General features: G+C 36.9%; 1 protein-coding gene across 1 annotated transcript in view; it reads right to left on the reverse strand.

The window, feature by feature from the left end:
* Positions 1-22,882, reverse strand: part of LOC149182791 (secretory carrier-associated membrane protein 1-like) — a 48,893-nt gene extending 26,011 nt beyond the window's left edge. Inside the window, exons 1-2 of the mRNA XM_089416952.1 lie at positions 22,589-22,882; positions 10,179-10,244 (exon numbers count right to left, since the gene is read on the reverse strand). Coding sequence (XP_089273078.1) covers positions 10,179-10,244; positions 22,589-22,648 — 126 coding nt within the window. The 5' untranslated portion in view covers positions 22,649-22,882. The remainder of the gene's footprint in view (positions 1-10,178; positions 10,245-22,588) is intronic.
* Positions 22,883-23,195: the final 313 nt, after the last annotated feature.

Here is a 23,195-nt window from a genome sequence, read left to right on the forward strand (position 1 = left end):
AAATCAATTAGCATTGTTACCTTTTTTATTTTTGACATATCCTTCTATCTTGAGGGTTTGTGGAGTATTGATGTTGGCCAATGCATGACAAGATATAGTTGAGGTAGTCTCTTCTAGCGCTGAATCTTGCGACAAATTCTATTTTTTATCTTCTTCATCTTCACGTCTATAGAATAATTTTATCATTGTATCCATGCTCCTCACTATCCCTTTACTCTTCTTTCATCCATTTGCTAAGTTGACAACCTTGTCAATTTAGTGAGGTTATCAAAGATAGCATGATGTTCTTTATAATTGTTAGTGACCACTCTTATAATAGCCATATTTTTACTTTCAAATTTCCATGACAAACTAAAGGCATGCTTTAGGGATTTAGATTCAAAGAGAGATACCTCATGTTGGATGCTTTCCTTTAAAATTACCATAAAGAGGTCTAACAAATTAACCTTTGAAATGTTCTTTACCATGAAACTCAACTTTTGGAATTGTTGAATGTGCTTTGTAACTGAACTTCTTTGTTGAAGATTTACAATTGAGTTAAGAATGTATTGCCTTTAATATCTGCATATTGTGCTATAAATTGCTCCATGAAAATGGTGTTAATTTTGCACGAAAATTTTGCAACTGCTTGAATGAACAATATGAAAACTACTTTTCCTTTCACCAAGACATAGAATTTCTTAACATATAAGCAGCGAAATAATCACAAAGATAAAGAACACAGTCACACAAGAGACAATTATTTTTCTAGGGAAACCCAACTAGGAAAACCCTCTCCTTGCTGTACAATTTTATTGATAGAATTTGAGCATGTGAATCTCTTACAAGGCAGTCTGTTTCAAATAGAAAACACACTTGTTCTCACTGCAACCTAGCCTGAAAACACCTTGCAAAACCTTGACTCGGCTCCTAATTTCTTGCTCTCTGGCTGGCCCAAATTCTTAGGGCACAAATTTCCACTGTTGACCCAAATTCTCTGCACAGAGACCTCATCTGGCTAGCCCAAATTTTCCGCACACATGCGCCTCTGGCTGGCCCGAAAGCTATGCACACGACTCCTCTAGCTGGCCCGAAATCTCTGCGCACAGGCCTCCTTTGGCAAGCCCAAAATCTCTTCGCACAGGCCTCCTATTCTCTAAGACACAACCCCTAACTCCTAATGCAATCTAGCATAAAGAAGGTTCCTCTAACCTCTACGTATTGGCTCCTCCAACGTATGCACTCACACCAAGAAGCTCCTCACACACAAACTGGTGCAACCTCTCACAAACTTGAGAGCTATTGTCTTGTCTCACAACCTTGTGCACAAAACAATTGATTGAATTCTATGCATTCATACTCCTTTTACGCTATTCAAACATGCTATATTTGAAAAATACAAATTTAGAACTCAAGTTGAGTTCAACTTGTTAACTAAGCCAACTCTTAGTTCAACACACCCTTACTTCAATCAACACTGAAGCTCTTCAACTCGTTCCCTCCTAATTGTGAACTCACACTTGGATAGCCACATAACTGAGCCTCCAACTAACAAATGAAAAAACTAACACGTCCTTTTCAATGAACTCGTACTTCACAAAAGAACAAATTGAAGTCTTTCTTGACTAAGGCACAAGTCAAGAAGAAGACCTTCTTCGCTACACTTTTCAACACTCCCTCTCAGCGAGGAAGGTGCTTCTGGAAGAACCTTGTCCACTTGGATCTGTCTCCAACACTACCACATTCTTCCCTGCTGCAGTTGCTCCCTCTGAACTAGAAGACTTCCTTGCTTTCTTTTGCGGACTCTAATTTGAAGACCTATTCTTTCCAACTGTGCTCTACGAGTCTATCACCTCAGTCATAAGTCCCATGTACCCTGGGTATCTCAGTGGCTGCTTCTGTTGGCTGAAGTTGATACTATAAGATTCAACTCTCTCTCGATCTCCCTTAAACAAATCTTATGCCCACTTGGCTTGAACACTTTGTATACTGGGAGTCATTGACTAAGTAGTTGCCTCCACTCACCCTGGGCTTTGTTCCTCATCATCTTGTTGGTTGGCCCAACTGCCAACTAGCTGAGACTCGAACTCAGTTACTGGTTGAGGCTCCTTCTTGGGAGCTCTAATTTGCTCTTGCTCTAAGGACTCCCTCAGAGCTCTGCTCTCCAGTACCATCACTTCTCTCCTCTGAGAACTTCCTACCTTGCTGCTCAAGGATGCACCTGTCTCAACCTGCAGTGAACATAGATTCTTCTTTCTTACATCTATATGCTTCTTACATCCAGAAGTTAAGTGTTGGAGGTAAGCCTTACCTTTGTTGAAGATGACATTATAACCCTTGTCCTCAAAGGTAGCTACGAGACAAGATTCTACTTGAATTTTAGAACATAAAGAACATCTCTGAGATGAAGAGGATTACCTGACTCCCTCTGAAAATTTACAGTGCCAACTCCTCTAGCTACATATTGGCCATCATCTCCTAGCTCAATTTGAAACTGTTTGTCCTTCTCCTTCAAGCGGCTGAAATACTTCTTGTTGCCAGTCATGTGGAAGGATGCTCTTAAATCAATATACCATACATTGCTCTCTGCTAAACTAGCATACAAATTGTGTATACAAATTGATTTTGTTCTAAATATAAGAATACACTAGTTACCTTTTGTGAGGTTGATAATTGGTGTAGATCGAAGTATTGCTCCATCTAGAATATCCATGTTATAAGGAGCATTACCATCAAACTTCCTCAAATTAATCTTCAAACTAATGTAGTTTCTTGGTGCCAAGATGACCCTTTGATGCTATGGATTTTGGAGTGATGAATAAACATGATTCTATGATTCAATATTTTCTTATCCAGTTGTGATACAACACTCCCATATGTTTTCCTCATTTTCATGATTTCCTTAGATTTTCAATTCCCTTTTAGGAAGCCTCTCTAAGAGACGCTTTCCCATAAAATTCAAGGATTGTTGTATAGAATACATATTTTCCATTTCATCCATATTATTTTCATGTGTTCCTTATTTTCATCCATCTTATTTTGCATTTCCTTTTTAAGAACTTCCTAAGAACATGAATAATCCACTTGTTGCAACATAAATACGACGAATTTAATCAACTCGATCTTTTAATGGGAGAACCTAAACTATGAATCTTCACTTTCTTTAGATGTCATGTTTGAGATTTTTTAGTAATGTTTCTTGTAGAACAATTTACCATAATAGTACTCCTCTTTATCACAATTTTTCGCCACCCAACAATGGATATTTCAATCAAGAGATATGTCAATTGTAAGTTACATACCTTTAAAATATTGATTAGGAGATTGTTTGGATAATTTAAAATATTGATTGGGAAGATTGTTTGGACAATTGATGTTTGCCCTAATATAACATTGAAATTTGAAACCTGAGAATGAAATTTCAACCTATAGTACTATGATATGTACTCTTCACAATTACATAGGTCTAATCAAAATTTAATGTGCCAAGTAAAAGTTATGGTGACTTTCCTAAAACTTGTTGATTTTTGGCCTCTTCCGAAAAGCGATCTTGTACACCATGCCACATTTCCAAATTTTTGAATCTGATTCTAAAAATTTTACCTAAGGTACTTCAATATATATCCTTAGATCCCTGAGAAATTCACATTCTAAAACTCCTCCACGACAAAATTAAAACAAACTTACCAATATGACTAGTTTAAAATGGATTTCAAGACCAATCACAAACCCTAACTTCCACGAGGTATATCTCCAAATTTAGAGCAAACAAGAATCTAAAATTTTAACCACTTGTACCATGATACCTCCCCTCGGTCTCCTCAAATTTTCATCGTTCAAATCTTTCCACAAAAAAGTTGTAGCGAAAATTCCAAGATGACTCATTTGGAACTAAATTCAAGACCAATCTGAAACTCTAACTTCCTCAAGGTATATCTCCGAACTTACAACAAATCAAATTCATAAATATTAAAGAAAAAAATGACCACAAGTACTTCGTTATTTCTCCTCAATCTCCTCAAAATTTCAATGTCGAAAGCTACCTAAAAATAATAATAATAATGCCAAAATCCCATGAAGTCTTGATTGAAGGAAAAAAACCCTTGGATCATAGTTGTAATACCAAATGTGTTTGAACATCAAAATGAAGTGAGCTTGACAAGAATGTCTTCAAATGATAATGTAGAAGGGAAAAAAAATCTCCGAAAACAAAATTGTGAGGGGGTTAAAAATGAGCACATCAATCTCATATTTAGTAATGAGTATAAAACACTCAACAATCTTGTTTAGAAATGCCTAACTTTAATAATAAAAACTAATTGAGTACTTTATGGACATAATTGCACTGAATTAATAACAAAAAAGGACGAAAAAAAGAGAAAACCACATGGACATAATTCAATTGAATTAATTCTAAAAAGAACGAAAAAGGAAAGAAATGTGGTGAAATTCAATCATGATTGTCTGAGGAATGATGCATCGCTTATGAATGTCTGTAAGGAAATGTAGGTCATAATTATCCCCTAGATAGCCTAAATGTGAAAATCATTTTGAGACTTGTTGGGCAATTCAAGAGATATCCACATTCTATGTAAATTAGCAAGAAAAAGTGTATTTTGTTCATTGGAGTGAAGTCTAGCAATAAGCATTGAAATCAAGAGTGATTGGTGAAATATTAGTATATAATATTGCAAAGGAAGACGATCATTTATAAACCTTAGATACAAAAGAAATTGTTGGCACGTTCAAATCAAGTTATGGTTTGAACTTCAATGACAGATTAAAAAATCACCAGTGAATATGAGGATGCCCAAGACTCAAGGAACTCCTACTATTAATCATCTGATGATGTAAATTATGATCACGAAGTAATCTTAAAAAGGTCATTAAATAGTTGTGTAAATGATGGTTCCCCAACCATCATGTAGTTGAACCTCTATGCTTATAAAAACACCCCTATCTTGATATATCATACCATCCTATATCCAACTTAACCTCAAATCTAGCAAGCGTTGAGAGGGATCAAATCTCTCGAAGTGCAAAACCTCTTTTTTGAATGTAAACTGCGGAAAGGTTTGCACCTTAAGAGGTTTGATCCCCCTCGGTGCTTGATAGATTTGTGGTTAAAATGGATTTAGGCTAGTTATATCTCCCTCCATCTCTCCTCCTTTGTCTCTTTATCTCATCCCCCCAAACACACATGCTCTCTCTCTCTCCATATATATATCGATCTCTCCCTCGCTCCCTCTCTCTGACCCTCTCTTCTTCCCTCCCTACCCCCTCAATCTATATATATCTCCCTTCGTCTCTCCTTCTTTGTCTCTTTATCTCACCCTTAAATAGACAGTCTCTCTATATCTATCTCTAACTCTCCATACCTATCTATCCCTCTCTCTCCCCCATCTCTCTCTCTCTTCCCCTTATCTCCTTCTCTCTCCATCTCTCCCTTGTCACTCTCTCTCTCCACCTTTCTCTCTTTATGTCTTTCTTCTTTCCTCCCTCTCCCCCCCCTCCAACTCCATCTCTCTCTCCCTCCCTCTCACCTTCTATATCCTTTCCTTCCTCTCTCCCTTTCTCTCCCACCTCCTCTATCTCTTCCTCCCATCTCTCGCTCTCTCTACCGTCCAACTCTGTCACTATCTCCTTCTCTATCCCCCCTCCATCTATGTCTTCGTTCCTCTCTCTTTCCCTCCTCTCCTCTCCTCTCTTCTCTCTTCCCTCCTCTCTTTTCTCACTAACTCTCTCTCCATCTCTCCCTTGTCACTCCCTCTCTTTGTCCACCTCTATCTCTCTATGTGTTTGTTCTTCCCTCTCTCCCCTCCAAATCCAGCTCTCTCCTCTTTTCTCACTAATTCTCTCTCCATCTCTCCCTTATCACTCCCTCTCTCGGTCCACCTCTATATCTCTATGTGTTTTTTCTTCCCTCTGTCTCTTCCTCCCATCTCTCTCTCTCTCTACCGTCCGACTCTGTCACTATCTCCTTCTCTATCCCCCCTCCATCTATGTCTTCCTCCCTCTCTCTTTCCCTCCTCTCCTCTCCTCTCCTCTCTCTTCCCTCCTCTCTTTTCTCACTAACTCTCTCTCCATCTCTCCCTTGTCACTCCCTCTCTCTATCCACCTCTATCTCTCTGTGTTTGTTCTTCCCTCTCTCTCCCTCCAAATCCAGCTCTCTCTTCCTCCATATCTACTTCTCTCTCTCTTCCTTCCTCTCCCACCTCCATCTCTCTCTCGCTTGACATTCCCTCTCTCTACCTCTATCTCTCTATGTCTTTGTTGTTCCCTCCCTCTCTCTCCCCCTTCAACTCCATCTCTCCCTCTCCCTCTCCCCCTCCAACTCCCTCCCTCCTCTCTCTTCTTTTCTCCCTCCCCTCCTCTCTCTCTCCACTCCTCCCCTCCCTCTCTATCTCTCTCACACTGCCATCTCTCTCTTTTTCTCTCCACCCTCCAATTCTGTCACTATCTCCTCTTCCCCCCTCTCCAACCATATGATTAATAATTGTCATTCTATGTAGCCAATGACATATGCAAGGTCTAATATATTTTACATTTATTGTGAAATGAGTTATGGCTTTTGGGCATGTGGTATTGATAAGCCATGGTATTGTAACAAAAGTTATTTACAAGTTAATAATATTCATAGTAAAGTGGGGGTGAATATCCATGGTGATTGGTTAAAAATATTGTTATATTACAAGTTTATTGTAAGTATTAAGTTTTATGTGCTTATTAATTAAATTTAAATATGGTTATGGAATATTTATTAGTCCTTGCCAAGCCAAGGCTCTAACAACCGATTTTTCAATTGATAACTATTAGTTTAGAATTGACCAATGCAAATTATTATGTTTAACATTGAAAAAAAAAATTATTTATTTTTGAATATTATTAAAAAAACCTAATTTTCAAACATTTGATTGGACCACAACCTGAAGGTTTTATTGCAGTCTTTGCACAATATAATGTCATGTTGATCACTGCCTTACATATTTTATGTACTAACTTATGGATATGGTTGCAATATTCTTGCATAATTTTTAGATATTTGTGTAGTGATTTTTTTTCTTAAGCTTTGCAGGAAAACCATCCAAAAATAAAATTCTTGAAAATAGTTTATACTCAAGTAAATAACATATTTACCATTGATTAAACCCACCATAATTTAAGCAAGTCTTTGCATAAAAAATGGATAGGAGTAAGATGTAAATAAATATTTATGCAAGTTCTTTTGCCTAGGCAAGCAATTGACTTATCCACTTCACATCTCAATTTATTAGTTCTTGCCAAAGCAAGACTATGGGATGATTTTTCTATTGACCACTATTACTATAGCATTGACCAATGTAAGTTATAATTATTTATGCAATTTTTCCCAGAGCGTAATTTCTAACATGAGTAGGAGAGACTAAGCTGCCCTACAAAACAAAATTACAATATAACAAATTGAATTTTATTATTTTTATTACTTTTAACTTTTTTATTATTAATTAAGCCAAAGATTTAATTTACATTCCTTGACGAGAATTTTATTATTTTATTATTTTTTATTAATAATTGAGCCAAGATTTAAATTTTTACACTCGTTTAAGGACACTACAACATCTCCATCATACTGGGCTCTATATTACTTTTAACCTTTTATTATTTTTAATTGAGCCGACATTATATTAATTTTTTTTGTTAAATGTTAAATTTTACAAACATTTACGCCTACACATCTCCCTTATACTGGGCTGGAGAGCGCCTCTCAGCGCAATCAAGAATGGAGGCATTCTTTTTATATACCCCATGCATTGCCTCTGTCTTTGTTGATAATATCTAGATACATGTAAATATAAGACGACTTAGAATAAGAATTTCACGATAATCCATGTATTCTGTGAATGATGTTTTGATTATATTTTTTGTTTTCTTTTATAGTGGGTTTAATGATTAACAACATGTGTTTCTTAATAAGAAATTATGGATAAAATCTAGAAGGGTAGAGCATGTACACCTCCAGAAACTTTAACAGCCAAATCATTATAGATTTGAGCTTCCGCGATCTGCATTTTGTGTGGTGGTGATATCTTCCGGACTCATCGCATCCATGTTTTTTGTAATCGACATTTTGAACCAACCTCCGTGGTTCATCATCAAAATCAGATGAGTGAATAAGTCAGAGATTAGAGAGGTCCCTCATCTCATTAAAAATAGAATGTCGTACGCCAATTTGATATCTAACTTGACCAAAACCTTTAAATTAATTTATTTGGAGAGCAAATTATTTGGAAAGCAACTATTTGGGCAGCCAAATACTTCATCAGGACCACTCAGACTAAAGGAATCACTGAACCATGTTTTATTTCATAGATCTTAAGTAATCCTTCCATTTTTCACAAATTCTCAGTTTCCATATACAGAGCCGCATGTGTTCCACTGCCATGGACAAAGGTCCCTGAGAATAAATTTAAAATATGTTAAGCTTCTAGAATTGGTGTAGCTAATTTGATGCAACCACAAACACGTGATGGACTTGTTCCCTTTACAAGCTTCATGCTCACTAGATATGCATGATTAATTACCTCATTGCTAAATCAGGTGAAAGTATTCCACATAACCAGATGGTAAAGATTTAGAGCTACAGTACGAAATGTTTCAAGTCTCAAACTAAAACTTAAATATTGAAAGGAAGCATAGAATATAAAACAAGAAGAGGAATATATTATTAGCTAATGTCTGAAAAAATTATCGACTCAGGTTCAAGTTCAACAGTTTAGACCCACAGAAAAGTAAAATTTGCCCTCTATCATTTGTTTCTAGTATATAATGATTTCTATTATTCCTAATCGTAGTCTTTCCCAAAAAGGCTCAGTTCTCAATAAACTGGATCACTTTGATTGCATAATAGTAATACAATCTTCGTATGGTGAAACTTGAAAGAACTGTAACCTCAAATACAGAAAACGTCCATTTTGAGATGGCATTTGACTTTCGCCTGCAGCTTCGAAGTTCTTTTAGTTTAGTAAAAGGTTTTTTAAAAGATGATGGACAACAAAAGCCTCCAACTTTAACTGAACGATAGCATTAATTTGACCACAAATTCAGCGGGCAGGCACAAGCAGCTACCTACCAACTGCTTCCATTCTTCCTGAAGTAGGAGGATATAGAGATAAGAACACTCACATTTCTCTGACAACAGTAGGTGTTCAGTTTCTTTCAAAGATGCCTTGCAGAGTATTGGCATCGTATATCCTCTCTCTAGGTTCCTAACTGTTTATTTCCTAACTGTAGAGGTCCAGTTTGCGTGTAGAGGAAGAGATTCTTTTAACAATAAAAGTGACCCGAAACAGTTTCAGAAAAATGTGAACTTTTCTCAATGAGTGTTTTGATATCAAAAGAGAATTTATATAAAGGCATGTTTTTTTGAAACATTTCACCAAAAAGAATTATGCCTTCTACTTTAAAATTGTATTTATTTCAAAAGCATTAAAATTTTAACATATGCTGCATTCTCTTTGATCAAAATTTCCTAATTTAGAGCTCACAACTTATTTATTAAACTCTTCAAAAAAGTGAACTAATTTAATAAATTATGACTCCTACTTTAAAATTGAATTTATTCCAAAGCATTAAATTTTTAATATAAGCTGCATTTCTTTGATGACTAATTCCTGATTTAGAACTCACAATATATTCATTAAATTGGCAGTCATTAAAAAAGACAAGCTTATAATTTTATGATTAATATTGAAGAGCATGACTTTCTCACAACTTATTTATTAAACTCTTCAAAAAAGTGAACTAATTTAATAAATTATGACTCCTACTTTAAAATTGAATTTATTCCAAAAGCATTAAATTTTTAATATAAGCTGCATTTCTTTGATGACTAATTCCTGATTTAGAACTCACAATATATTCATTAAATTGGCAGTCATTAAAAAAGACAAGCTTATAATTTTATGATTAATATTGAAGAGCATGACTTTCATAAACTAGAAATATTTCGAACTAAGTCAGGTCATGCCTGTTCTCCACACCATATTCCTTTCATGATATTACTTGGGCTATCAGTAGATATAAGATCTATTTATTGCACATTATAAAGCTTAATTCAAGAATCATATGAACAATTTTCTAATTTATTCGTTGACAATATCACCTACATATACAGATGAGAGTATGATTCAGAGTATATCATGTTTGTTTATTAGACTTACTGTTGTGTAAAATGCACCTCCTGAAAAGTTGGACTGTCCTGGCATCTGCCCTCGTACTAATGGGTCCTATCCAATCAGAAACACATCATCCTCTAACATTAGTTTTTCAAAAAAAAAAAATCTCAAAGTTAGAAATTTCTAAGTACAGTTAAACCACAAAAACTCCCAAAACAAGTATTAAAGAACCCTTTTCATAAATGGATGCTTCAAAAACTTTCAAACATATTCAAGACAGTAATCTAAATTGCAAACTTTTCATCATTTACATCCAGCTACATTTACCTTTGGAGATGCAATTCCATTTAATGCAGTCTCCATTTTTTTGTGTACTGTTAGATGCTGCACTAAGTTTTTAAACTATATCCTACCAAATTCTGAGATTACGAGGCACTTGCTACGTGAAGAGAATGTGGCTTCGCTAGAATACTGACTAGAGATATTTATATTTAAAAATATATGGAAGGCTCTGGAGCACCGCACTTTAATTTATCCGCTCAAAGTTCCTGAGTTCATAATTATTGATTTAATAGTATTTCCAAAGTTCATAAATATTAATTTATTATCATTTCCAATCAACATATTGATAAATGGAAACATATACGCAGGGCGTCTCAATTTAAGTCTGTACTGTAAAGTTTGCATTTCCATAGAACACAGTCTAAAGAGATTGTTTTCAGCAAATCAGCATTTTGTTTTGAACCCCATGTGTGTTTCACTCATATCTTCTTAAATTTTTTTTGCTCTTTCACAGTTTTGTAACCATCATGTCAGTTGTCTCAATTTCCTCGCTCTACATATTCTAGGAAAAACTAATCAGTAATGGTAGTCTCTTCTAAATGCTGGAATGATCTGGTCTTGAGGATAACAAGTTAAAACCTCCTTGAGAAATAAAGCTACACATTTCTTATCAGTAACAAGGATAGGCCATCCTCTGCATCGTTGAACAGACCGTCAAATCTTTCCCGAATCTCCTAATAAATTAAGCACCTAAAAATAAAATGTTCTTGAGTCTTGCCTGCAAATAGTGTCTTCAAAAGAGATTTGATGGTCAATTTCAACGGACAATGGGAGCAAGTTGGCAGAGATGGAACCTTTGGCCATGTGAACAATTTCAGCAAAGGTAATCAGGGCAAACAACCATTCCAACTCAAATCTAAAGAAGATCCTCCAAATAGAAGACCTAATTAGAACTAAGGGACTGCCAGGGTAAACCATGCAGTCTAGATTAAGCTTCTATAAGTATGCTTCCCGATCATAATATTTATATCTTTTCACAGGAAGATAGGAGCTTTCAAAGAGATCTGATATGAAGGGATGCAGTCAATCGAGATACCCACATACCAAAGGAGCATGAAGGACTCAGGAATAATAGTTAAATTTATAAATATATGGAAGCCTCTAGAGCACCACATTTTTTTAATGGACATATAATGTAATAACCATTTAAATGGACATAAAAAAATATATGTACAAACACTTCAATATAATAAAAACATAGTCTATATGTACGTATATATAGAGAAAGAATAGGATTTAATAAAAAATAAATTTTATTATAAAAATATATTATTTAAATAGAAAATAATCATATTATTATAAATAGATAATAATTAAATTATATATATATATTTCAAAACTAACTTTTATATTGATAGATTCTTTAATTTAAATAATATTTAACAACATATATAAAAAAAAATGTACCCCAATGCTCAAGCATTATCACAAATTAAGAAAATAAAAAATAAAAATAAAAAAAGATCAATATAAATAAAAATTAAAAGGAAAAGAATACTATTACATCGAGTTATAAACTTATATTTCAAAACTAACTTCATACACCACTCTCTGCTCAGTTTTCGTTTTTGGGTCCTTGCTGGAGGGGTTTGCAGGGATTTGCTGATCTGGAGCTCACGCAGTGGTGGAGGTATGGACAACCAAGAGGTCATTGATTATGATACAGTGAGTCCGTATAGGGGATCTATTTTTGTTTCTTCTGGTGGCAATGGATCCTTCAAGGAGCACTGCAATTCATCTCTAGGGAATGTTGAAGGGAGTTTGTATCCTTATGGAGTTTTTTCATGGAATAATAACCAGTTGCTTCCTGCAGTCACCCCGCTGTCCACTGCCATGTGTTCAGGGATCTCGCCAGTGGATACACAAGTAAATAATGTTACCCTTGCTGTTGATTTTTCACAAACGACATCTATGGGGGGGTTTTCTTCTTTGTACCCACCCACTTCTAGAGAAGGGTTGTTTGGGTTTTTGGGGTCATTTTCAGCCAGTTTTCAAGATGTGGGGCTCCATTTTCCCACTTTAAGCGGAGGGGTTTCATCCTTCCTAGTATCCCCGTTCTTGGGTAGTCTGTTAGTTTTGGGGGTAGCAGCAGACTAGTGTTCTAGTCTCTATGATCCCTAAGAGGCTAAGGAACACGAGATCTCCAAAAACCATAAAAGGTTTTGCGAGAAAAGACTTGGAGACACTCTAATTAAATTAATTAGCCAATAATTAAATATTCCTAAGACTTAACTTAAGAAAAGCCTAGATACCAAGGTACCAACTCAACAACTTGTGTGACATCATATGGGCTAGCCTAAGGCACAATAACTAGTGACCATGATCTGGTTGGTGCCTTATCCTCATCATATATAGACTAGTATAGGTTTGTTATTTCCAAGGTCAAACATCCAAGAACATTCATGCTCCAGCTGCCCAGGGCTGGCCAAAGTTCAAACCCTAGGGAACATACAACTCTTCAAACCACAGAGTCAAAAACCTAAAGGATCCTTACAACGCAAGGTTACTATTATCAATGAACAAACCCTAACATTACAAGCTTTACTCTAGGCCAAAAGGGTTACTTAATAGGTATCTTAGACTAATAGAGGCACCCATTTTATAGAGTAACAGGTGCCCACTCTTTTGAGTAACAAGACCTTAATAAGGAAAGAATGATTGTCCCTTACCAGGCTATTCTCCAAGGATAGAAAAATTGTCCCACAACTCTTTAATCTGGTCAAACATGACACACATAGAGAAGATGTAAGGATTTTCTTCGCAAAGATTCTCAGCTTCTCAATGGTAGAGGGAGGTTGCAATCTCTCCAATAATGCGAGTTGACTGAGACAGAGGGAGTTGTTGAGGCAACAAGGTACTTTGCTAGTCAAATCGATTTGCAGAGGAGAAGCAATTCCCAATTGGTGGTTTGATTTTCCAGGGGAGGTCGTGGTTATTTTTTCAGCAGTGTGAGTTTGTCGTCAGAGAGCACATAGTTTCACAAGCCAATTCAGAGCCTCAAAGCCTCAAAGGGAGGCCGAATTGATTTGGAGGCAACCAAGTAGTTTCCAGGAGCTCAAATCATCTAGAAAAATTGAAGAATAAATTTATTGGAGGTTTGCTAATTTATGGCAATTAGTTATATCACAAATGTTAGACACTAACAACGCAGATCAATTCGGCCACAACATGTTCCCACAGATCAACAAGTTGTTGATAAACTCACAAAAACCTTGAGTAGAGCAAAGATTGTCTACTTCATGGAGCAAAAGGGAGTAGTGGAGAACACCTTCCTCACTAAGAGGGAGTGTTAGTTTTTGGGGTAGCAACAGACAAGTGTTCAAGGCTCTATGATGTCTAGGGGGCTAAGGAACACGAGATCTCCAAAACCCAAAAAAAGGTTTCGCAAGAAAAAACTTGGAAACACCCTAACTAAATTAATTAGCCAATAATTAAATATTTCGAAAAATGTGGCTAATTAAAGTGAATTAAATGAGGATGTAAGATTTTGCTCGAGACTTCTATTGATGAAGTCAAGTTGATCTTAGCCGTCGATTGAGATGTCGTGGCAATTAAGACTCCAGCGAGAGATTATAAGAGCAAGTCGAAGGGTTTGGAGAAGGGACATCGCATCAAAGTAAGTTCAAGTAGTTCAACTTACTCAGTTGCAGTGTTCAACAAGGGTGTAGTTGAAGCTAAGAAAGGCATCAAAGGCAGGGGTTCAACAAAGATTCGGGAGCAGAGTTCCAGAGGAGATTTCCTCAATATTTTCCAATCTCTGAAAGACAGGAAGAGAGGTTGAATTATCTGCAAAGTTTGTATTTAGCTAGTGCAAGTTGCTAGTAGATAGTGTGAGTGGCAAAGGAGCTCATTCAGTGAACCAAAGGCCAAATCTATCATCCGGAGGCAGAGCAAGTGAGCTAGGAGCAGTTCAGGAGGCAAGACGACTTGTTGGGAGAAGGTTCCATCGGTTGAATGAATTTCTGGAGGCAATCGTACGCATTTCCATCCAGGCAATGTGAATAGCCAAGAAGTGCGAGTTGTCGGGAGAGAGGTAGGATCCAGTTGCAAAGGGAGATAAATAATCTCTAGATTATTTTTCCAGTTGAGATCAGTATTTGTCGAAGGTTTGCTAGTGAAAAGCAGCCAGTTCATTGTACTCTCAAATTGATAAATAATAATAAAACACTTGTAACAACACTGGTTTTCCCTTCAAGGTTTTTCTAAGGACATTTGTCCAAAAACAATTGTGTCATATTTTTATGTGTGTGCATATTTTCTTAGTTCTAGTTTTTATGTTCCGCAACGTTTTTATTTGTGAAGATTACTATAGTGATTTAAACGTTATTTATTGTAAAGTTAATTATGAAAGACAAATAATTTACAGTAGATAAAAGATTAAATTCCAGTTTATTGCAGTCATGGAAATTTCACATGGTCTCCCCCACCTGTTTCAGATACCTTTACAACGGCACTGATACTTGATGTAAATCTCCCCTCTATTGATGAAATCCTTCATCACTTCGCTACGACTCAAGCGCCCACTAAGTAGGGTATAAACTGTGGAACTAGTTTGGCGAAAAATAAGAGGGTAGCTTCAAACCCTTGCATGCAGAAAGCAAGTGATCAAGGGTCTTCTCCAAAGAGAAAGAAGAATCAAGTCTTCTAGCGTGAAAAACCTCAATTGCTTACAATCTGTGTTTAGGGGATGATGTAGAGACAGTTGAAGAGACTGATCTTGCAGACAAATCGTTGGTGGGTCAGACCAGAGGCTGGAAGTTTATTTTAGAGACCATTGTTGAATCAAGGGACCAGAATATTAACCCTTTGTTTTCAAATGCCCTAGACGTTTTTATTCTCGCCAAGGGTGGATTCAACGTATTTTCAAGACTCATGAGGAAGTGGTATGGGCCACTGACCTACTCCAATGATCTTCAAGTTTTGGACCCCTTTATTTGATGTGAGAATGGAACATTAAGACAAAGTTTGGTTTGGGTACGCTTCCCTAGCTTGCCAGCCAATATGTGGAACCCTCAAAGTTTTGCAAATTTGCGCAACAATTTGGGGCAATTCTTGGATGTTGATTATTCCTTTAGAGAGTCGACAGACAAGACAATGGACCAGATTCTAGTATGCTTAGATCTGCGGAAGAAGCTACACAAATCTATGAAAATTGGGAAAGGTGTAGTCAAATTACAAGATTTGGATTACGAATGCATTCCATTTAGATGCAGAGGGTGTCACAACTATGGTCATCTAGATAACAATTGCAGTCTCCGTTTCAAAAATTCCACATCTTCTAGCAAAGTCTCCAAGAAACAAAAAGATTGTAGGGGAGGATTTGGGTGAATGTGTCGATGTTCGGGCGGAGGATAATGGAAGGTCTGAGGATCAGTCGACACCTATTTCTTTACCTAGCTCTCTGTTGGTATCTTCATAAGTGTCTCAAATAGAAATATCATCTTCAAATCCCTTGGCCATGGTCAAATTGTTTGAGGCGGACACTTATGTTCCGGGTAATTCGATCCCCCTTCCTTCAGTCAATTTTCATTCTAGCTCTATTGTTATCTCAATGGATGTTAGGGATATTTCTTGTCTTGGTATGGGTTCTAGGATTTGTTTAAAGTCGTTAAAATTGTCTCCCCCTATGAATGTTTACTGCCTAATCCCATCAAGGTTTTCGAGTTACTCCTCTTTGGGGGCATCTGTCTAGTCAAGGTGCTCTAGTGATTCGGATGAGGGTGACATTCTCTACAAACTGAGGTTGAGACTTTTCCTTTCGGTATTTAAAGGCCCCCTTTGGTGGTCTTGGTCAATTTCTAGTTTTTGGCCTTCCTGAAAAGGGTAGGGGAAAAAAATTGCATATTTCCTTAGCTAAAGCTAAAGCCCGCGAGGAGTTGGTTGCAAGCAGACAAACTTTCATTGATGGGGCACTTAGAGCATTGATAGCCCTCCACGAGGTATCCCAATGGAAGTCTTGTCCTTCAATTGTAGAGGGTTGGCAAGTAACCCCAAAAAACTTGCTTTCAGGAAATTAGTTCATGTGGAACAACCTGATGTATTATTCCTTCAAGAAACTCTAGGGGAGGGTGCATGCATTTCAAAAAATTTAGAATCCACACTCCCCTCGCAAAAATTTATACCTCTAGATATTCAAGGTCGTTCAGGTAGTTTGGCATTGGGATGGGATTCCCAAAAGATACAGGCTCATAACACCTGGAGCATCCCCTCAGGATTGGGTTTGGTTGGCTTCTCCACGAAACTGGATCATAATTTCACTTGTATTAATCTTTATGGTCCTAATGAGGATAGAGTTTCTTTCTAGAATGATTTTTTTGGGAAGTTTGTCCTTAGAAATGCAAATTTGATAATTTGTGAAGATTTAAATTTTTCTTTGGGTGCAACTGAATCTTGGGGCCCCGAGCCAAGGTAGATTCTCTTTCAGACTTTTTTAACACAAAATTGCTTCACGATGCATGATTGACCTAGCTCCAGTGAGGTTAAAGCCTACTTGGAGAAATCAAAGAGTGGGGGAAGGTAATGTGGCAAAAAGGTTTGACAAGTTTCTTGTGGCCAAATCTATGATGCTCAGATTTCCACTTCTTCGACATTGGGTGGAATTTGGAGGTGAATCGAATCATTATCCAATCTTGTTAGAAATGAAAAGGCATTCCCATTTAATATGAATGCTAACTGGATAAAAGGCAAGAGCTTTATTGCTTTGGTCAAAGACAATTAGCACTCTTTTGATGATGGATCTAGGATTTCTGCTACCAACCAATTTGAGTCAAATACAAAACATATAAAGCATTTAGTGAAGGATTGAGCGATCTCCAACTGTAGAAAGGAGGAGGAAGATCTTATGGAGGTAGAACAAAAAAATGAGGCCTTCTTTGAATCTGGTGCTAAAGGTTATTGGTCACAAGATTCCAAAGAGGAAATATACACGCTTGAATCAAGAGGGAGATCCTCGCCAACAAGGAAGTAAATTGGCGTCTTAAAAGCACGACTTTATGGTTGGATTGGGGCAAAAAGCTTTGACAACTTTCTTGTGGCCAAATATATGATGCTCAGATTTCCACTTCTTCGACATTGGGTGGAATTTGGAGGTGAATCGAATCATTCTCCAATCTTGTTAGAATTGAAAAGGCATTCCCATAAGCCTGCAAGTCCATTTAAGATGAATGCTAACTGGATAAAAGACGAGAGCTTTATTGCTTTGGTCAAAGACAATTAGAACTCTTTTTATGATGGATCTAAGATTTTTCCTATCAACCAATTTGAGTCAAATTTAAAACATATAAAGCATTTAGTGAAGGATTTAGCAATCTCCAACTTTAGAAAGGAGTAGGAAGATCTTATGGAGGTAGAACAAAAAAATGAGGTCTTCTCTGAATCTGGTGCTAAAGGTTATTGGTCACAAGATTCCAAAGAGGAACTATACACGCTTGAATCAAGAGGGAGATCCTCACCAACAAGGAAGTAACTTGACGTCTTAAAAGCTCGACTTTATGGTTGGATTGTGGTGATGAGAATACCAATTTCTTTAATGCCTATGCAAAAGGAAAGAAATTGGCCAACACCATCTGGCATATGGAAGACAATGAAGGGTGCGAGGTAACAAATTTTGAGGGCCTCACATCCTTAGGAATGGTAGGAACCAAAGGGGGTCTCCATAGCAAAAGTTATCACAATGGTTCAATTTTTTCCAAGATTTGTAGAGTATGAAGAGAATAGAACCCTAATGGAGGAAGTGTCTAAAGTTGAACTAAAGGCAAATCTTTCCAGTTTTAAAAAAAAAAAGCTCAGGGCTTGATGGATGGGTTGTTAAATTTTTCTCTACTTTATATGACCCTAATTAGCAAGGATTTGTTACGGGTTCTTAATGAGTCTCCAAGGGATGGTAGGGTTTTCCAAGCTTTCAACTCTACATTCATTGCACTAATTCCTAAGGTAGACAACCACGTTTCTTTCAAGGAATTTAGGTCAATCTCCCTATGTAATTGTGTGTACAAGGTCATCTTTAAAATGATTGCCAGGAGGATTAAGCTAATCCTTTCAAAGACCATTTCTAAGGAGCAAGTTGGTTTTCTTGAGGGGAGACAAATCCATGAGGCCATTGGAGTCGCACGGGAAGGGTTGCATAGCATAAAAACTTAGAAGATCAAACTTCATCAAACTTCTTCTCACTCATGTGGATTTTGGAGTTTAGTTCATCAATTGGATAATGAGTTGTCTGATGTCAATTTCTTTCACTGTTATGACTAATGGATCTATTTCACCTTTTTTTATGCTCAGAGATGATTGAGACAAGGATGTTTGTTGCCACCACTCCTTTTTTTTGCTTGTTGTTGAAGACCTTAGCAACGTGTTGGAGGGGCGAAGAAAAGAGGTGTGTTTAGAGGTGTTGTTATTGCACATGCACTTGCAATTCCCCATTTGTTGTTTGTAGATGATATCCTTATTTTTTGTAATGGGTCAACTAGAGATATTCAAAAACTGCATGAGATCTTGATATTGTTTGGAAGGCTACAGGTATGGTCATAAATGAAAGAAAATCTACCATAGTTTTCCATAATTAGGAAGAGCATGAGATCATGTATATTCGATCCATCTTTCCACTTGTGCTAACTAATCCGAAATTCGGCTTAAAGTATTTGGGTTTCTATTTGAAACCAAATTGTTACAAAAAAGTAGATTGGCAACCGTGGTTGGCAAAAAGCTAGAAAAGAGACTCTCGCAGTTGGAGTTTTAGGTAGTTGTTTAGAGCTTGCAGACTAGTCTTAGTCAAAGCAATTCTTGAAGCCATTCTAGGTTACTAGATGTTATTAGTATTACCCTAGATTCCAAAGGGTGTTTTGGAGAAAGCCAGAAGGATCTGTTTCAAGTTCTTATGGGAAGATCTCGGGACCATTTCGTCCTTCCCCGGGTAAGATGGAATCGTCTTTCTGTGCCAAAGTTATTGCATGGGTGGCAGCTAAAATATTTTCATGTTCTCTAAAGCCCTCATTGCAAAGTGTTGGTGGAGACTCCTATCTACTCACAGTCTTTGGACGCCAGTGGTTTATCAAAAGCATATTGCACTTCACTCTTTGGAAGATTAGTTACGACTACAAAACAAATCAAGACAAAACATCTCAGTGGTTTGGAGGGTTGTTCTAAATTCATTTGGGTTGGTTGCTTCAAGTCTAGCATGGAAGTTTAGGAATGGGAACAAGGTTAGGCTAGGATACGATCCTTGGCCAGGGAGTGGGGTCAATCACAAAATTTCACAAGAACTAATTAATTATCAAAGAGATCATGGTTTGTCCCACCTTGCCCACAAATAATCTTGCACACACTACACTCTAGCAGCAAGGTCGATTGTCTGCAACAGATTTAAACCTTCGATCAATTTTCAGGAGGAATGCTCCGGGTTTTTGGATGCTCTACGTTCAACCGATATTAGATTAAATGATAAAGATGATGAACAAGTTTGGGCCCTAGCTCTGCATGGAAGGTATACTCCAAAGTTGGGATATCTTCATCTCAATGTTACTACACAAAATGTGGAGCTTGCCTGGTTGTGGAGAGTACTATGGTCAAAATGCCCTTCTAAATCTCGCTTGCTAGTCTGGTGCATTATAGAGAAAAAAGTTCTTATGTGGGATGTTATGCAATGCAAAGATAAGATTGGCCCTAAATGGTGTGCTTTGTGTAAGGGTAGTGAGGAAACCATCAACAGCGTTTTTGTTCATTGCTCCTTCACAAAACAAGTTTGGTGGTCTTGCAATTCTTTACTTGGCCAAGAATGCAAATGAGAGAGTTTTACTTTTGAAGAGATCTAGACCCCCTAGTATGAGAACAAGGCCACAAAAATTTTTAGCTCTTCCTCTCAGTTGGGGCAATTGGTTGGCAAGGAATAAGGAAATTTTCTAAAACATTTCTTCTTCTCCAAAAGAGATTGTTGTCGAAGGTTTAGCCATACTTTCTCACTACCCCCAATCCAAGGTGCTTTCTAGTGGTAGGTCAATGCTCATTGAAAATCCGGATGTCACATTCCTTGGGGATATTTCGATGGGGCTTCACAGGGAGAGGATTCTATTGATGGGGGGTTTTGTGCTTCTTTTATCAACTCAACGTTCCTATTATGTCAAAATGGGGTTGAGCGGAGGCACAAATAATTGGGCTGAACTTTTAGCATGTGAATCCTTCATTGCTTTTGCACAACAAAAAGGATGTGATCATCTTAAGTGTTTTGGTGATTCCTTGAAGGTGGTTAACTGGGTCAATGGGATCCAGTAGTGTCGGAACATTACACTTTATCATATTTTGGAGGATATTAAAAGACTGAAACTTTCTTTTAATTCTTTCATGCATTCATGTCTACAGGGAGCCGAACCGGGTTGCTGACAGGCATTCTAAAGAAGGCCTGCTTTTGGATCAGGGGTTATGGCAGGTGACCGAAATAATGGGCCCTGAACATTTCTAGTTTTATCACAGACCATTTATGGACAAGCCTTTTCCTGCTATTCCTGCTTAATGTTTGATATTGACATTCTACAGACTTATACTTAGGCTGCCTTACAGCAGTTTTTGTTTGTATATATTATGTTTACTTTATGTGACTGTTATCAGTTTTGTTGTTTGACAGCCGTACAGTAGGCTTATCAATTTCTATATAGTCATGAAGTACAGAAATTGTCAGAACTATTCAGATGTAATTTGTTATTTTTCTTTGAAATATGCCACTACAAGATCTGGGTAGCATCCTGCTGAATACACACTTCAATGTGTATATGCAAAATGTATTTTCTTTCACTTATAAATAGAAGTATAGTTTTTTCCAAGGAAAAAAATACTTCATAAACCATATAAATATATAAATACAAAAATATAAAATAACTTTAGAATAGAGATGTGTACCAAAGCTCAGACATTCACTAAGCCAAATGGCAACGTTTAACATAACAACACAGGAAAAAATAAGGAGATAAAATTTAATAGGACAGATGGTATCTAATTGCCATTATCAATCCCTTACGCACTAGACCAAATGGCAACATGTAACATGACAGCGGAAGAAACTCGTGTGGTAGGAAATATGAAGGAGATTATTTAATTGGGTAGATGCCATCTAATTGCCATTATTAATCCCTTTAATGGCATATATCAGCTGCAAATGTGATATAATATTATAAAAATAATCAAGATAATATTATAAAGGGAAATAAAAAACCGATCAAATTTAATTTGCCATATGGCATTTAATTGCCATTATTAATCCCTCTGGTGGCATATATCAATTGCAGATGTGATATATAATATAAAGGAAATAATAAAAATAATCGAAATAATCAACATAGCTAGCACGCACAAATGAAGGGAAAGGGGAATATTAATATGGAACGAAACTTCCACACAAGAATATATTACCACTTGGAGAAGTCTTGCTGCATTACAGGCACAACAACCGCAAAGATGACCCTAAGGGAGGGAGAGGTGGAGAGAGAAGGGTGTTCATAGACAGGTATTCTGCATCCGAACACAATTTGCCAATCAAAAGCAACAACTATCACATTTTAAAAATATCCAGCTTACCAAAACCAGTTACTGCAATGTTTCTTGGCGTACATTTACATACATGCCAATCACTAATATATATAACAGCAGACAGCATCGATCTGTCAGCTCTGAAAACGAAATCAACCTAAAGAATTTACTAAACTCTCTAATTATCATCATACCGACCTGCGAGAGAGCTACAACCCCGTAAGAGATCAAGCTCTGTAACATGGTAAATTAAATTACAAAAACGACTCGAGATTTAACCCTAAATCTGGGGGTTTAACACATAATTTGGTATTTAGCTCCTACATTATGTAATTTTGTCAAAAGCACATCCGCGCAGAGTACAGATCCGCCAACTACTCTATCCTCTAGATCAGGGCACCAAAAACTAATACCTTCAAATCCCTAAACGATGAATTATCCATTTAACCGCATCAAGATAAGTTCCTACTTTAAGACCAAGAAAAATCCTTTAGACATGTTCATCAGACTGAAGACAAAGAACACTATATACTACATTCCCGATCTTTAATTCTCATCAGGATTGAAACCCTCAAAAAAAGATCTAACGATTTAGTACTAACCGAAAAAGGATTGACCTCCTCCTCCGGCTCGAACGGATTGGCATCATAACGGCTCCCCATCGCTGAAAATTGTAGCCCGTGTTGAAGATTAGATGCTCTGATTTCTGAAAATAAAATCTAAAACGAACCTCGGCCCTGACCTCCTCCTTTACCCAATAAATCCTCGCACTCTTGACGCCTCCGGCCACTCAAAGAATAAGAGGCCCCGAAATTTGACTTCGAACGGTTTCCTCTCTCGCTATGTGTAAAAGTAAACAGCTTTGAAAATGTGGGATATACATCGTCGCATGTGACCGCCGGCTGAGAAGCTTCTCTTTTAAACTTTTCTGCCTGCCTGGTCTTCCTCCTTCCAGCTAATCGACTTCGTATTTCAGTTGTGGTTACCGTATTTTAGACTCTCTTCGTATATACGTGTATGCAGGGTATATATGTATACACTGGGAGCAATATTCGACGTATTTAGGTAACAGAGAGAATACAGGAAAAATATAGAATATTAAAAAGTGTATCTCTTTTTTTACTCCCCTGAAAAATATATTGAAAAAGTGTATCTCGTTTTTCTCTCCCCTGAAAAATATATTAAAATATGTATCGTTTAAAGTCAATC

This window comes from Pinus tabuliformis, chromosome 3_2 (genome assembly GCF_031772625.1).
Source record: "Pinus tabuliformis cultivar Carrire ecotype Pingquan chromosome 3_2, CPIR1, whole genome shotgun sequence".
In the NCBI taxonomy this organism is placed as follows: Eukaryota; Viridiplantae; Streptophyta; class Pinopsida; order Pinales; family Pinaceae; genus Pinus; species Pinus tabuliformis.